Source organism: Diceros bicornis, chromosome 15 (assembly GCF_020826845.1).
Source record: "Diceros bicornis minor isolate mBicDic1 chromosome 15, mDicBic1.mat.cur, whole genome shotgun sequence".
Lineage (NCBI taxonomy): Eukaryota > Metazoa > Chordata > Mammalia > Perissodactyla > Rhinocerotidae > Diceros > Diceros bicornis.
The window spans coordinates 64,680,032-64,693,538 of NC_080754.1; the positions used below are offsets into that span (position 1 = coordinate 64,680,032).

General features: G+C 37.1%; 1 protein-coding gene across 3 annotated transcripts in view; it reads left to right on the forward strand.

The window, feature by feature from the left end:
• Positions 1-13,507, forward strand: part of GFM1 (G elongation factor mitochondrial 1) — a 48,168-nt gene that overhangs the window by 3,632 nt on the left and 31,029 nt on the right. For all 3 annotated transcript variants that reach the window (XM_058556457.1, XM_058556455.1, XM_058556456.1), the window contains exons 5-8: positions 2,002-2,118; positions 4,247-4,397; positions 8,243-8,400; positions 8,759-8,843. In XM_058556457.1, the coding sequence (XP_058412440.1) occupies positions 2,002-2,118; positions 4,247-4,397; positions 8,243-8,400; positions 8,759-8,843 (511 nt within the window). The remainder of the gene's footprint in view (positions 1-2,001; positions 2,119-4,246; positions 4,398-8,242; positions 8,401-8,758; positions 8,844-13,507) is intronic.

Consider the following 13,507-nt stretch of genomic DNA (forward strand, 5'->3'; position numbering starts at 1 on the left):
AGAAAGGACAGAGGGGGTGTGGCAATCTGGATAACAAACCTTACATCTGAAAGGGCAGTTGATTCAGTGTCATTGAGCTTTATCCTTAAATTTTTTTTCCTTTTAAAAATTTATTTATGTGAGTGACTTATCTGAGTAAATGGAACACCAAGGTCAGTAGTTTGGTTTATGGTGTCATCTCATCAGCTACCTTCTCTGCAAAATGGTGAAAATATGACTTAAATGGTAGGGTGGTTGAAGGTGAATTCAGAAGACTATCTGGCAATTACTGTTTTGCTATAATTAGAGAAGTTATAATCTAGAGTAGATTTTTAAATTTTTTTAAATTTAAAATTAAAATTAACAGATTTTTAAATCTGTTAGTGCTGTCGACTTGATTCCGACTCCTAGGGACCCTGAGTATGGCAGACCAGTGTCTTTTTGCGCCATCCTCTCACCTTCCAGCGCTACGTGAGACAGTGCTCCGCTGCTATTCATAGGGTTTTCATGTCCAGTTTTCGCGGAAGTGGGTGGCCAGGTCCTTTTTCCTAGTCTTATTCTGGAAGCTCCAGTGAAACCTGTCCACCATGGGTGACCCTGCTGGTATTTGAAATACTTGTGGCAGAGCTTTCAGCATCACAGCAACACACAGCCGCCGCAGTATGACACCCGACAGATGTGTGGTGTGGTTTCCTGACCAGAAATGAACCTGGGCTGCACAGTGAGAGTGCTGAATCTTAACCACTAGACCACCAGGGCTGGCTAGGTTCTAAAAGTACTTGCATTTATTTAGACAAACCTAAAAGATCATCTTCAGTTTTAACCTTTATTTCAGTAATTTTAATTAATGCCCTTAAATAGTATGCTCTGTTCCCTTGCTTTCATGTGGTAACATATTTGCTAAGATAGCAGTAGCACTTCCTTTCTGTACCAGGTATAACCCAGTGGTGGTTGTAGCATCTTACATTTTGCACAATACTGTATGTTTCACATAGCCTTGAAAACAGTCGAAGTTGCACTCTTCACCTTTTATAGATGTGCAAGTGGAGCTGTAGAGTTCCCACTCAAGTTTCACATGGCGGAGCTGGTGGATATAGGCAGTCAGGTTTGTGGTAGTGGAGAGACTATGAGTGATGTGTCCAGTGACAGATGATACGGTGTTGTTTTACTTCTTTGGTTCTTTGCTTCACTCTCTTTTATCTGTTTTCTTATTTTGTAACTCACAGTAAACTGATTTTGAAACTCCTGAATGTGGCCTCCGCGTCTTAACTTTTCTACCATACTTTCTGTCTCATTTTGCGCTGGGTTATGAGAGAATTCTTGAGGTCAGTCTTCCACCTCACTACTTTGATGTTCATCTGCATTCCTTCTGTTATTCTTCCTGTTTTTTATCTTTTTAATTTCAGCAATTGTATAGTTAATTTCCATAAACTTTCTCTTTTACTGCAACATCTTTATTATTATTTATTATTTCTCAGATCTTTACACTTTATTTTCTTCTAGTAGCTCTCTCCTTGGAGGTTAGTTCTATTTCTTGAGCTCACACTTCTCTTTCAAGCTATTGATTTCCTTGGAATATTGGTGATTCTTAGTTATCTATCCATAGTTACAAATGGGGGCCTAGAGTCTAGACTGAACATTGGTAGCTGGAGCACTTCTTTTCAAAGGAGACTCTCTGCTGGTGAGTATGATTTCCACCATCCTTAAATTTCCTGGCCAACCACCCATTGACCTGTTCTTCCCCCTTCTAGTTCAGATCCAGGCTATGCTGGGGATCTGATGGGAAAACGCTTTTTTTAAAGTTCTTTTTGTTGCCTAAATAGTGTTGTAGCTTCCTGAGCACAATAAGTTTGGTTGTCAGTCTGTTCCTGACTGCTTTATGTCTTCTGTTCTGACCTGCTGGTGACCCTTCCCAGTTCTACCTCATCTGCCATTGATTTCTTCTTATATTTATTTTGTCATTTCAAAGAGATTTGGGGAGGAAAAAGAGGTAAACATATGTTATTTTATTTTATTTTTCAGGTCTAAACTAAGTCATAATGCAGCATTTGTGCAGATACCCATTGGTTTGGAGGGTGATTTTAAAGGTATTATAGATCTTATTGAGGAACGAGCCATCTATTTTGATGGAGACTTTGGGTAAGTGTTAAAAATATAGTATTAAAATCTTACATTTTAAAAAATCTCAAAGAGAAAGAAAAAAATGAGTTCTTTAAACATAGAGTAAACATCTTTTTGAAATGTGGCTGGAAGAATATCCTCTAAGATGATTCTGTTCTAATGCCTTTACTCCTGATTTCTTCCCGTTTTGCTTAGTATTCATCCCAAGGGAGAGTATGTTACTTTTTCGGTAATACTTTTATATCACATTATGACATGCCTGGTGTGGTGGAAGGACGCCTTCAGCTTGAGCTAGTAACGTAATATTTCTTTTTGCACTTATTTATTCATTCATTCATTCATTTATTTCATTTCGTTCACTCTGCAGACTTTTATGGAGCAGCTGCTATGTCCTGGGTCTTGTGATAAAAACCGTGAAGAAAATAGGGATCATAAATATTTTCTCTACCTACTTCATGAGATTACAAAGATAAAAAGATTAATATGTAAAAGCAGTTAAAAATTGTACAGATGTGGTTTGGGCAGTCAAGAAGCAAATTGGTAACTTGGACATGATATTTGGTCTATCAGTCAACTTTTGAGTGACCTTTGCATACGAAGCACTGTAATTGCCTGGTGGTTGTCAAACCACAGCATTCAGAAAAATCACCTGAAGAGCTTGTTAAAACACATATTCCTGGATCCACCTTCGGAGATTCTGATTCAGTAGATCTAGGGTGGGGCTTGGAATTTGCATTTCTGGAAAGCTTCCTGGTGATGCTGATGTTGCAAGTCTGCAGACCACACTTTGAGTGGCAGTAATCTAGACAGTGTGGGGAGTCATAAATGACCATTTGTTCTGAAGAGTGGCCCCAATAGCCTGGGCAGGGTCTCCAAAGGTACTTCTTGAGGGATTTCCTTTCTCTGCTGTGGAGCTGGATAGCTGGTCTGGCAGGTGGCTGGAGGGCCTTGTGATCAGCTAACTGTAGAGTTTATCTCATCAGCCATCCAGTGGGCGGGGAAAAGATAGAGGCTGTCCAGTACATGAGGCATTCCTCTTACTTTTTGTGTGACAACAACAAAGTTTGTGTTATTCCTTAGAACGTTAAGGCTCAAGAGGACAGGGATGTTTGTCAGATTTATTCTCTGCATGTCCCTAGCCCTAGAACAGTCTGGGACATAATAGGGACTCAAAAAATATTTGTAAGTAAACGAATAAATCCACTTCCCCAGAATTACTGGGGCACACATTTCTGTCTTCTAAAGTAAAGGCTTGTAAACTTTGTTGTACATCAGACCCACAGATGGAACTTCTTAATATGCCTGCCCCTTTTCCTAGCCCTAGACCACTGGGTATGTATATTTTGAAAGGACTCCACAGATGATTCTCACGTGAAAGCCTAAGAACAGGGAGCTTGAGGGAAGGAAGAAATTGAGCCTGGAAGGCTGTGAAGAGCATTCTTTAGGATAATAAGAATTATTTTCTGATCATTTGCAATTGGCTTTTACTTTTTTTATTTAGAAATGTGTTTTCTGAAAAGGTTATTATTTTTTCACATTAGTTTCCATTTTTAAAGAAATACTTTGAAAGCTTTCAGTCTGATGTTTCTAAATGTCAAGTATATCCATTTGTCGGTTGTATATATTTTATTTGTGACTGTTACATATTCTGCCCCTGGAGGAATGAAGAACTAGGATCAAGGTTGAAGAGTCTACATATTTAGTAACCTTTTTTTTTTTTTTTTTACTAAAAAATGGGTTATTCGGAGTTAAAAATTATGTGATTGGGTTTGTTATTAGTGGGAAGGAATAGAGTCAGGTCTCTAATTCTGCTTGTTAGAGACTGTGATGTTCTGACTCATTTGGTTAATAAAATATTCATGTGCCCATATGGGCCTTGGGGTCAGATTGGCTTGGATCTTGGCTCTTCCATTTACTAGTAGTACAACCTTGAGCAATTTGCTTTGCCTGTTTGAAGTATTTTGCCCACTATTCTGTCTGAATTTTAAAGATATACGTTAGTCTTATTTGCTGGTTTATTGCAAATATGTCAGAGCTCTTTCTCTTCTGAAAAACATTTTAGCCGTTGATTTGTCTTTTTCGTTGGTGCTTTATATGTTTAATTGACTATCCTTAAAGTACCAAAGTAAAGCGTTTCTTTTCTCAGTCAAGTTGTTCGGTATGGAGACATCCCAGCAGAGTTCCGCACAGCAGCCGCTGACCACCGGCGGGAGCTGATCGAATGTGTTGCTAATTCAGATGAGCAGCTTGGTGAGATGTTCCTGGAAGAAAAAATCCCCTCAATTTCTGATATAAAGGCAAGTGCTCTCAAAATAAGTCTTATATTAACAAAAAAAAGATGGTTGTTTTTTGTTTTTTTGCAGGAACGAGACATGATGCTTTTATGCATGGGTTTTATTCATGAAATCTGAGTAAATTACTTAAAATAATTGGTTTCTTCAAAAAATACTTGACATGGCATATTACTCTTTTTTTTTTTTTTCGCTGAGGAAGACCAGCTCTGAGCTAACATCCATGCCCATCTTCCTCTATTTGGTGTATGGGATGCCACCACAGCATGGCTTGATGCTGCTCTTTTTTTTTTTTAAGTAGTAAGTTATGTAATATTTTAAGATGGAAAAAGAGTCATAGTTTGTTGTAGAAAAAAAGATACTTAAATAGCTAACCTCTTGAGTATATCTTTATTAAAAAGAAAGAAGATAAATATAGAAATGTTACAGTGATAAGACAGGTTAAGAGACAAGGCTGCTAAATGTTTGCTGACTAAATGTTGGTACTTACACTGTTGTACTGTTTGGAAGGCTGTATAGTTTCCTTTACTTGATTGTTCAACTCTTTAAAAATAAAGAGACGATGCCTCCTAAGACCGGTATTCATTTTTTGAATAGACATTTCTCCATAGAGGATAACAAATGGCCAATAAGCACGTGAAAAGATGCTCAACGTTGCTAACCATTAGGGAAAGCAAATCAAAACCACGATGAGATACTACTTCATCCATTAGGATGGCTATTATTTAAAAAAAAAAGCAGATAGTAAGTGTTGGCAAGGATGTGGAGAAATTGGAACCCTTGTGCATTGCTGGCGGGAATGTAAAATGATTATATAACTGCTATGGAAAACAGTATGGCGGTTCCTCAAAAAATTAAACAGAACTATATGATCCAGCAATTCCACTTCTGTACACCCAAAAGAATTGAAAACAGGGCCTCAAACAAATGCTTGTACACCAGTGTTGATAGCAGCACTATTCACAATAGCCAAGAGGTGGAAACAACCCGAATGTCCAGCAGTGGATGAATGGGTAAACAAAATTGGTATATACATACAATGGAATATTATTGAGCCTTAAAGGAAGGAGGTTTTGATGCATGCTACAATGTGAATGAACCTTGAAGACATGCTAAGTGAAAGAAGCTAGACAAAAGGACAAATATTGTTTGATCCCACGTATATGAGGTACACAGAATAATCAAATTCCTAGAGACAGAAAGTAGAATAGTGGTTATTAGGGGCTGGGAAGGGGCAGAATGGGGAGTTATAGTGGGTACCGAGTTCCAATTTGGGATGATGAAGAAGTTCTGGAGATGGATAGTGGTAATAATAGCATAGTGTGAATGTACTTAATGCCACTGGATTGTAAACTTAAAAATGGTTAAAATGGTAAATTTTATGTACATTTTATCATTATAAAAAAAGATTGATATTTATTTTGTCTAACCACTTTGTGCACGTGGAGAGATCAGATATGTGATTATTGTGTGTAAAGCATTGCACTTGTGGAGTTTATAGATAGATGCACAAGGAGAGAACCCTGTTGAAGCTGAGGATGTTGCCTAGTGTATCTCGTCAGTTTAGTCCTTGACCACTCACAGAGGCCTTGCCACTGCCGTTCTCTGATGAGTAAGGGACACCATATAGGAAGGTATAAGTCTGGCCTTAAATAAAGTCAAGTGTTGTGTCCTGGGAACCACAATAGAGAGTTAGGTTTTTATCCATTAAACAGAATGTTTAAAGAGGTCCCCATGACCACTCCCAGGTTCAGTGATTGACCAGGAGGACTCACGGAACTCAGGAAATAGTCACCCTTAGGGCTGTGATTTATTACAGAGAAAGGGCACAGCAGAATCAGCAGAGGGTGAAGCCGCATGAGGTGAAGTCCAGAAGAAACCACGTGTAAGCGCCCAAGAGTTCTCTCCCAGTGGAGTCACGTGGCATGCCTGATTCCTCCAGTGGCAGGTTGTGACGCAGTCGTCTGCCTGATGAGGGAAGCTCAGCAGAAACTCAGTGCCCAAGGTTTTATTGTGGGCTGGTCACATGACACCCTCTGCCTGGCATGCTCCAAATTCCGGACTCGCAGAAAGAAAGCAGGTGTTTAGCATACACCACACTGTACAAATAGTATAGGCACAGTGAGCCAGTCTTACCAGTTTTGGGAATGCTGGGAGGGTTCCCAGACACCAGCCAGGGGCCAGCCTTGAAGCAGGCCTTTCTAAGGATAGCACTTTCAGTCCTGCTGTGTTTACTGTTTTCTGCACAGGATACACGGGTGTACTTTAGTTTCTGTATTGTTGGATATATTATTATTAGGGACAGTGGAAAGGCAGCAACTTTCAGGTGTGAAAGTGATTCTTATGAAAACAAGGGAAAATTTTGGGAAAATGATAGCTTTTTTTAGGCTGGTATAGGAATAGTTTTTCTGTTTGTCTATCACTCTCATGAGTTTCTCTATCCAATGGATATAAAGTAAGTGTGGTAAGATTCTTATATGCCCCTACTTGCTTATAAGGGAGGGGTGGAAAGTCAAAGATGTGACTGTGTGGCCTGGGTAGCCTCAGTAGTTACTGACCTAGCCATTTCTGGTTCCTAGCAATAGCAAGAGCTAATTTTTAAGATAGTTTCAAATAGTAATTGCTTTCTTGCCATGCATATTTTTCCCCATTATACCCTCTTTTATCATGCTAGCTGTATCCTACTTTTCATCGTGGTGACGTTTAGAAATTTTGGTTATAAATGTTTTGCTTTAAGCTTTTTGGGGGTAACCTTTTTTTTTCTTTTTGTGAGGAGATCAACCCTATGCTAACATCTGCCAATCCTCCTCTTTTTTTGCGGAGGAAGACTGGCCCTGGGCTAACCTCCGTGCCCATCTTCCTCCACTTTATGTGGGACGCCGCCACAGCATGGCTTGCCAAGCAGTGCATCGGCACGCGCCTGGCATCTGAACCGGCGAACCCCGGGCCGCCGCAGCGGAGCGCGCGCACTTAACTGCTTGCGCCACCAGGCTGGCCCCAAGGGGGTAACTAGTTTTTTATTTTTTCATGAGGACTGAGAAATAATTGTATGCTGGCTCCATATTTTTGCAGTGGCAGGTTGTAGCCACAGTGCTGCCCTTGGCCTCTTTCAGCTGCACGAGTTAAAGCTCCACTGCTTACTCTCAGAGGCCTGCTGACCAGTTGGGCACCTGAGGATGCAACTGGGGCTCACTGGTAGGGTTGCACTAAAGCTTGGAGGTCATGATTGTAGAGCCTGTTATTCTCATTGCCGTTTATGATGAGTGGTCTGTACTGTTGGACTTCCTGTATGTATGTTTTTAAAAAAAAAAATTATGGTTTTTTTTAATAGAGAGTACTTTTATATGGTTTAAAATTTAAAAAGTATGCAAGATACACAGTAAAAAAAAATCTCCCACCTGTCTCCCATCTGCCCAGTTCTCTGCCCCCTCCCTGAAACAGGTTACTAGTTAGTGGTTTCTGTTGTGTCTTTCCAGAGATTTTTTATTTGCGTATATATTACTTTTCCTTCTATTTTGCACAGTTGTTAGCATACTGTTCACACTGTTCTGTGTATCTATTTTCTATATGTATATATATATATATTTTGCCAAATTTAAAATTAGTGACATCTCAAGAATGTTGAAAGCAGTTGTACAGTAAATAGCTTCCTAGCCCTGAAAAAGGAATTGATTTTTTGTTTGTTTGTTTGTTTATATTTTGACCTTAAGTTATAGAAAACCTGATTCCAATCTCCACTAGAGCCACTACTCCAAAGAATATCAATTGACTTCATTCCTTTGTTGGTTTATATGCTCTGAAACAAAAAATGTAATTTTTAAGATTAATCATTAAATTTTTTTCTTTTGTAGCTTGCAATCCGAAGAGCTACTCTAAATAGGTCATTTACTCCTGTCTTTTTGGGAAGTGCTTTGAAGAACAAAGGCGTCCAGCCTCTTTTAGATGCTGTTTTAGACTATCTACCAAATCCATCTGAAGTCCACAATTATGCTATTCTCAATCAGGAGGAGTAAGTCTTGCAAATTGATTCTTAGTTTATACAGAAATACTTTAACACTTATGCAATATGAAAGAAATCGTTCTTTAAGAAACAAACTTTATTAAGCACTCGTTGATTATTTTTCTTTCCTGTCTCTACCAGATAATTTCTGTGTTTTTTAGTCTACTCTGGTCCTGTCACAGTGTAGTAACTAAGCCCAAAGAAGTTATTCTTATTGATCTCTTTCAATGAAATTTCACCTATGTGTGAGGTCAGAAATGTTTAGCAGGTGTGCTTTTTCTCAGATAATACTCTTTGATGAAACAAATTGATGTAAAAGAAATATCAAATATTGCATCTCATAGGTTTATATTTCTTTTCTTTTAAGTGACTCAGAAGAAAAAACCAAAATCTTAATGAACTCCAAAAGAGACAATTCCCACCCATTTGTAGGCCTGGCTTTTAAACTGGAGGTAGGTTGCTTTCTAATGTATTTAATTGCTGTACGTAGAGATTTTCTTTTCTTTTAGGCTTTTATTCCTATTACAAAATCACCCTTAGAAAAGATTTGGTTACAGGTTTCTCTGCTGTAAAGCTACTCTTTTTTCCCCCTTTTCATACTGACTCTTGAGAAGGAAGTTACTATGCACAGCCCACAGTTAAGGGGTGGGGAATTATGCTCCACCTCCTTGAAGGAGCAGCATCTACATAAGTTATTTGGGATCCTTCTCTATGGGAGAGTTGTCTTTTCTCTTCCATTTATTTATTTATTCAGTCATTTATTTGTATCAGTATGGACTCATGGATATTTATTTGTGCTTTGAGTTATAATCCAGTAGTATGTTACTTATTTTGTTGCCCAGATTGGCCAGGTTTGGCCAGTGGAGTTCTTTCGCTTGGCTCCTGTGTCTCTTTGACATTCCCCAATGTTTTGCTTTTTTTGAATATTTCCTTACTTTGTGGCACTACAGGATGCCCCAGGCTTATCTTCTATATTCCCTACTCCAGCCCTAGAATCAGCCATGTCTCTAGGAGCCCTGGTTCCTTTTAATCGAGCATAGTATTAAAACCAAGATTTGGGCACTGGGTGAGCTTTTTGTTGGTGTTGTTTCTTCTGTTCATAATATTTTAAGTGGGGAAAAAAGGTGGGTAAGTTGAAAGTGTGAAGAGTGGTTATTTCTGGGATGGAATTTTATTTTGGGGGATTTTTCCTTGTTTTTATTTTTTAATTTTTACAATATACTTCTCATTACTTCTAAAATGAGAAAAAAGTAATTTTAAATTAAAAAGTAGAAATAACTTTTAAAAATATGTATTTAGGAATTTTTTCTTTGGATCCCCAGAATAGTGATTATTCAGTTAAAGGTATAGAATATTTTAATATTTAATGGTTTATATTGCCAGATTGCTTTCATACTCTCAGAATTAATGTATTAGATTATTTCTTTTTTTTTTTAATAATTTTATTTATTTATTTATTTATTTATTTTTTCCCCCAAAGCCCCAGTAGATAGTTGTATGTCATAGCTGCACATCTTCTAGTTGCTGTATGTGGGACGCGGCCTCAGCGTGGCCGGAGAAGCGGTGCGTCGGTGCGCGCCGGGGATCCGAACCCGGGCCGCCAGCAGCAGAGCGCGCGCACCTAACTGCTAAGCCACGGAGCCGGCCCTAGATTATTTCAATGAGTCTTATTCAAATTGAGTATTATTTCTTAAAAATCATTACTGATTTCATAAATGAAAAATGGCAAGATAAAATATTACATCTTGCCTTAATTCCTAATGATAGAGAACATTTTTTCATATACTTATTATGCAGTTGTACTTTCTTTTTTGTAGTTGTCTCTTTATTTCTTTTGTCTTTCCTTTTTTAAAATTAGAGTCAGTGTTTTACTTATTTGTATGAGCTTTCTCTAATAAAGTTATTTTTTAAAACAATTAGCGGTTTGAGATTTATATAGTCAAACATATCAGTCTTTATCTTGAGTCATTCTCTCATTTTTAACCTTAGAAACCCTCCTCTTTGAATATAGTTCGTAAATATTTCTTTTGTTTCTTCTACTTTTTTGTGGTGGGTTTTTTTATTCATCGTTAATCCAACTGGAATTTGTTTTGCTGTGTGCTGTGAGGTAGCATTTAAGTGTATCTCCTCTGCCTTCAAATAGAAGACCAATTGTCCGGTTACTAGTTTTTGAACAATGTTAGACATTTCCGTTGATTGCCACATCTTTTTTTATCATCTGTTGACAAATGAATTAAACGTTTTAGATATTTAACTATACTCTATGGGCTGTTCAGTCTAATTTGTGCTAGTTCTATACTTTTTAAGTTTTGGAATATTTAATATGTTTTTATATTAGTCGGGGTTAGTTTCTTCCCATTGCCATAGTTGTTCAAAAATTTCTATCTTTAACCATTCTTCTAAGTGGATTTTTAAATCACTAATCAAATGTTTAAATATTGCTCTTGGGATTTTTGTGGCTATTGTGCTAAACCTATAAATTAATGTGGGAAGAATTGGCAACTTTTAAATATATATCTAATTGGTTAGTGTTACCATTCAAAAGGAATTGATCCTTGAATACTCATTTTATATTCAGTCACTTTACAGAACTCTTATTTAGATAGCTTTCCAGGTGATTATCAAAGGTTTTTTTAGATGTATAGTACAGTCTTACCATTTCTAATGATATTTTTGTTGTCTTTCCAATAATTTTACCTTCTTTTTATGTCTTATTGTATTAAACTGAACTTATGAAATAATATTAGAAGGCAAAAGGATACTTCCTAATTATATAAATAATTAAAATTTTCTTCTAATAACTTTTATTTCAGAAGAAGCAGAAGTAGTATCTTGGATTGTGATACCAAAAAGAACAACTATTTAACTTATCTATATTCAAAGCTAGTATTAAAGTGGTCTATGACAATAAACCAAAGCATGTATATAAGGTGTACTACTAAAATTGATAGGAAATATTTGGAGGTAACTGTGAAGTTCTCCTCCTAGTTTTGATTCTTTTTTTAATTATTATTTATTTTCTTGAGATCACTTCGGTTTGTAACGTGTAAATTTCAGGTGTCTGTCATTATATTTTGACTTCTGTACAGACTGCATTGTGTTCACTGCCAAAAGTCTAGTTTCCATCTGTCACCATACACATGTGCCCTTTACCCCTTTTGCCCCCCACCCCTACCTCCTGCCCCTCTGGTAACCACCAGTCTATTCTCCCTATATATGTGTGTGTGTGTTTGTTTATCTTCCACATAGGAATTCATACGGTAATTGTCTTTCTCTGTCTGACTTATTTCACTTAGCATAATACCCTCAAGGTCCATCAGTGTTGTTGCAAATGGCACTATTTCGTCTTTTTTTATGGCTGAGTAGTATTCTGTTGTGTATATATATACCACATCTTTATCCATTCATCCATTGATGGGCACTTAGGTTGCTTCCAAATCTTCGCTGTTGTGAATAATGCTATAGTGAACGTAGGGGTGCATATATCTTTTCAAATTAGTGTTTTTCTGTTCTTTGGATAAATAGCCAGAAGTAGAATACCTGGATCATATGGTATTTTATATTTTTAATTTTGGGGGGAATCTCCATACTGTTTTGCATAGTGGCTGCACCAATTTACATTCCCACCAGCAGTGTATGAGCATTCCTTTTCTTATACATCCTCCTCAACACTTATTTCTTTTCTTTTTAATAACAGCCATTCTGACAGGTGTAAGGTGGTATCTCATTGTGGTTTTGATTTGTATTTCCCTAATAATTAGTGATGTTGAACATCTTTTCATGTGCCTGTTGGCCATCTGTATATCTTCTTTGGAAAAATGTCTGTTCATATCCTCTGCCTATGTTTTGATCCAGTTGTTCATTTTTTTGTTGTTGAGTTATATGAGTTTTTTAATATATTTTGGATATTAACCCCTTATCAGATAATATGATTTGCAAATATTTTCTTCCAGTTGGTGGGTTGTCTTTTCATTTTCTTCATGGTTTCCTTACCATTCGGAAGCTTTTTAGTTTTATGTAGTCCCATTTGTTTATTTTTTTCATTTGTTTCCCTTGACTGAGGAGACATGATATTCAAAAAGATACTGCTAAGACCAGTGTCACAGAGTGTCCTGTCTATATTTTCTTCTAGGAGTGTATGGTTTCAGGTCTTACATTCAAGTCTTTAATCCATTTTGAGTTAATTTTTATGTATGTATAAGATAATGGTCTACTTTCATTCTTTTGCATGTGGCTGTCCAGTTTTCCCACCACCATTTATTGAAGAGACTTTCCTTTTCCATTTTATGTTCCTGACTCCTTTGTTGAAAATTAGTTCTCTGTAGGTGTGTGGGTTTGTTTCTGGGCTCTGAATTCTCTTCCATTGATCTGTTTGTCTATTTTTCTGCCAATACCATGCTGTTTTGATTACTCTAGCTTTGTAGTATATTTTGAAATCAGGGAATGTGATACCTCCAGCTTTGTTCTTTTTTTTCAGGATTGCTTTGGCTGTTTGGGGTCTTTTGTTCTTCCATATAAATTTTAGGATTCCTTGTTCTATTTCAGTGAAAAATGTGCTTGGGATTTTGATTGGGATTGCATTGAATCTGTAGATTGCTTTAGGACATTTATGGACATTTTAACTCTGTTTATTCTTCCAATCCATGAACACAGAATATCTTTCCATTTCTGTATACCTTCTTCAGTTTCTTTCAGTAATGTCTTATATTTTCAGTGTGTAGGTCTTTCGCCTCGTTGGTTAAATTTATTCCTAGGTATTTTGTTCTTTTTGTTGCAGTTGTAAATGGGATTGTATTCTTGACTTCTCTCTCTGCTAGTTCACTGTTAGTGTATAGAAGTGCTGCTGATTTTTGTATGTTGAATTTGTACCCTGCAACTTTGCTGTACTTGTTATTTATTTCTAATAGTTTTCTGGTAGATTCTTTAGGGTTTTCTGTATATAGAATCATGTCATCTGCAAATAGTGACAGTTTTACTTCTTCCTTTCCAGTATTTCCAATATTTCTTTTTCTTGCCTAATTGCTCTGGCTGCGTCTTATAATCCTGTGTTGAATAAGAGTGGTGAGAGTGGGCACCCATGTCTTCTTCCTGTTCTTAGAGGAATAGCTTTCAGTTT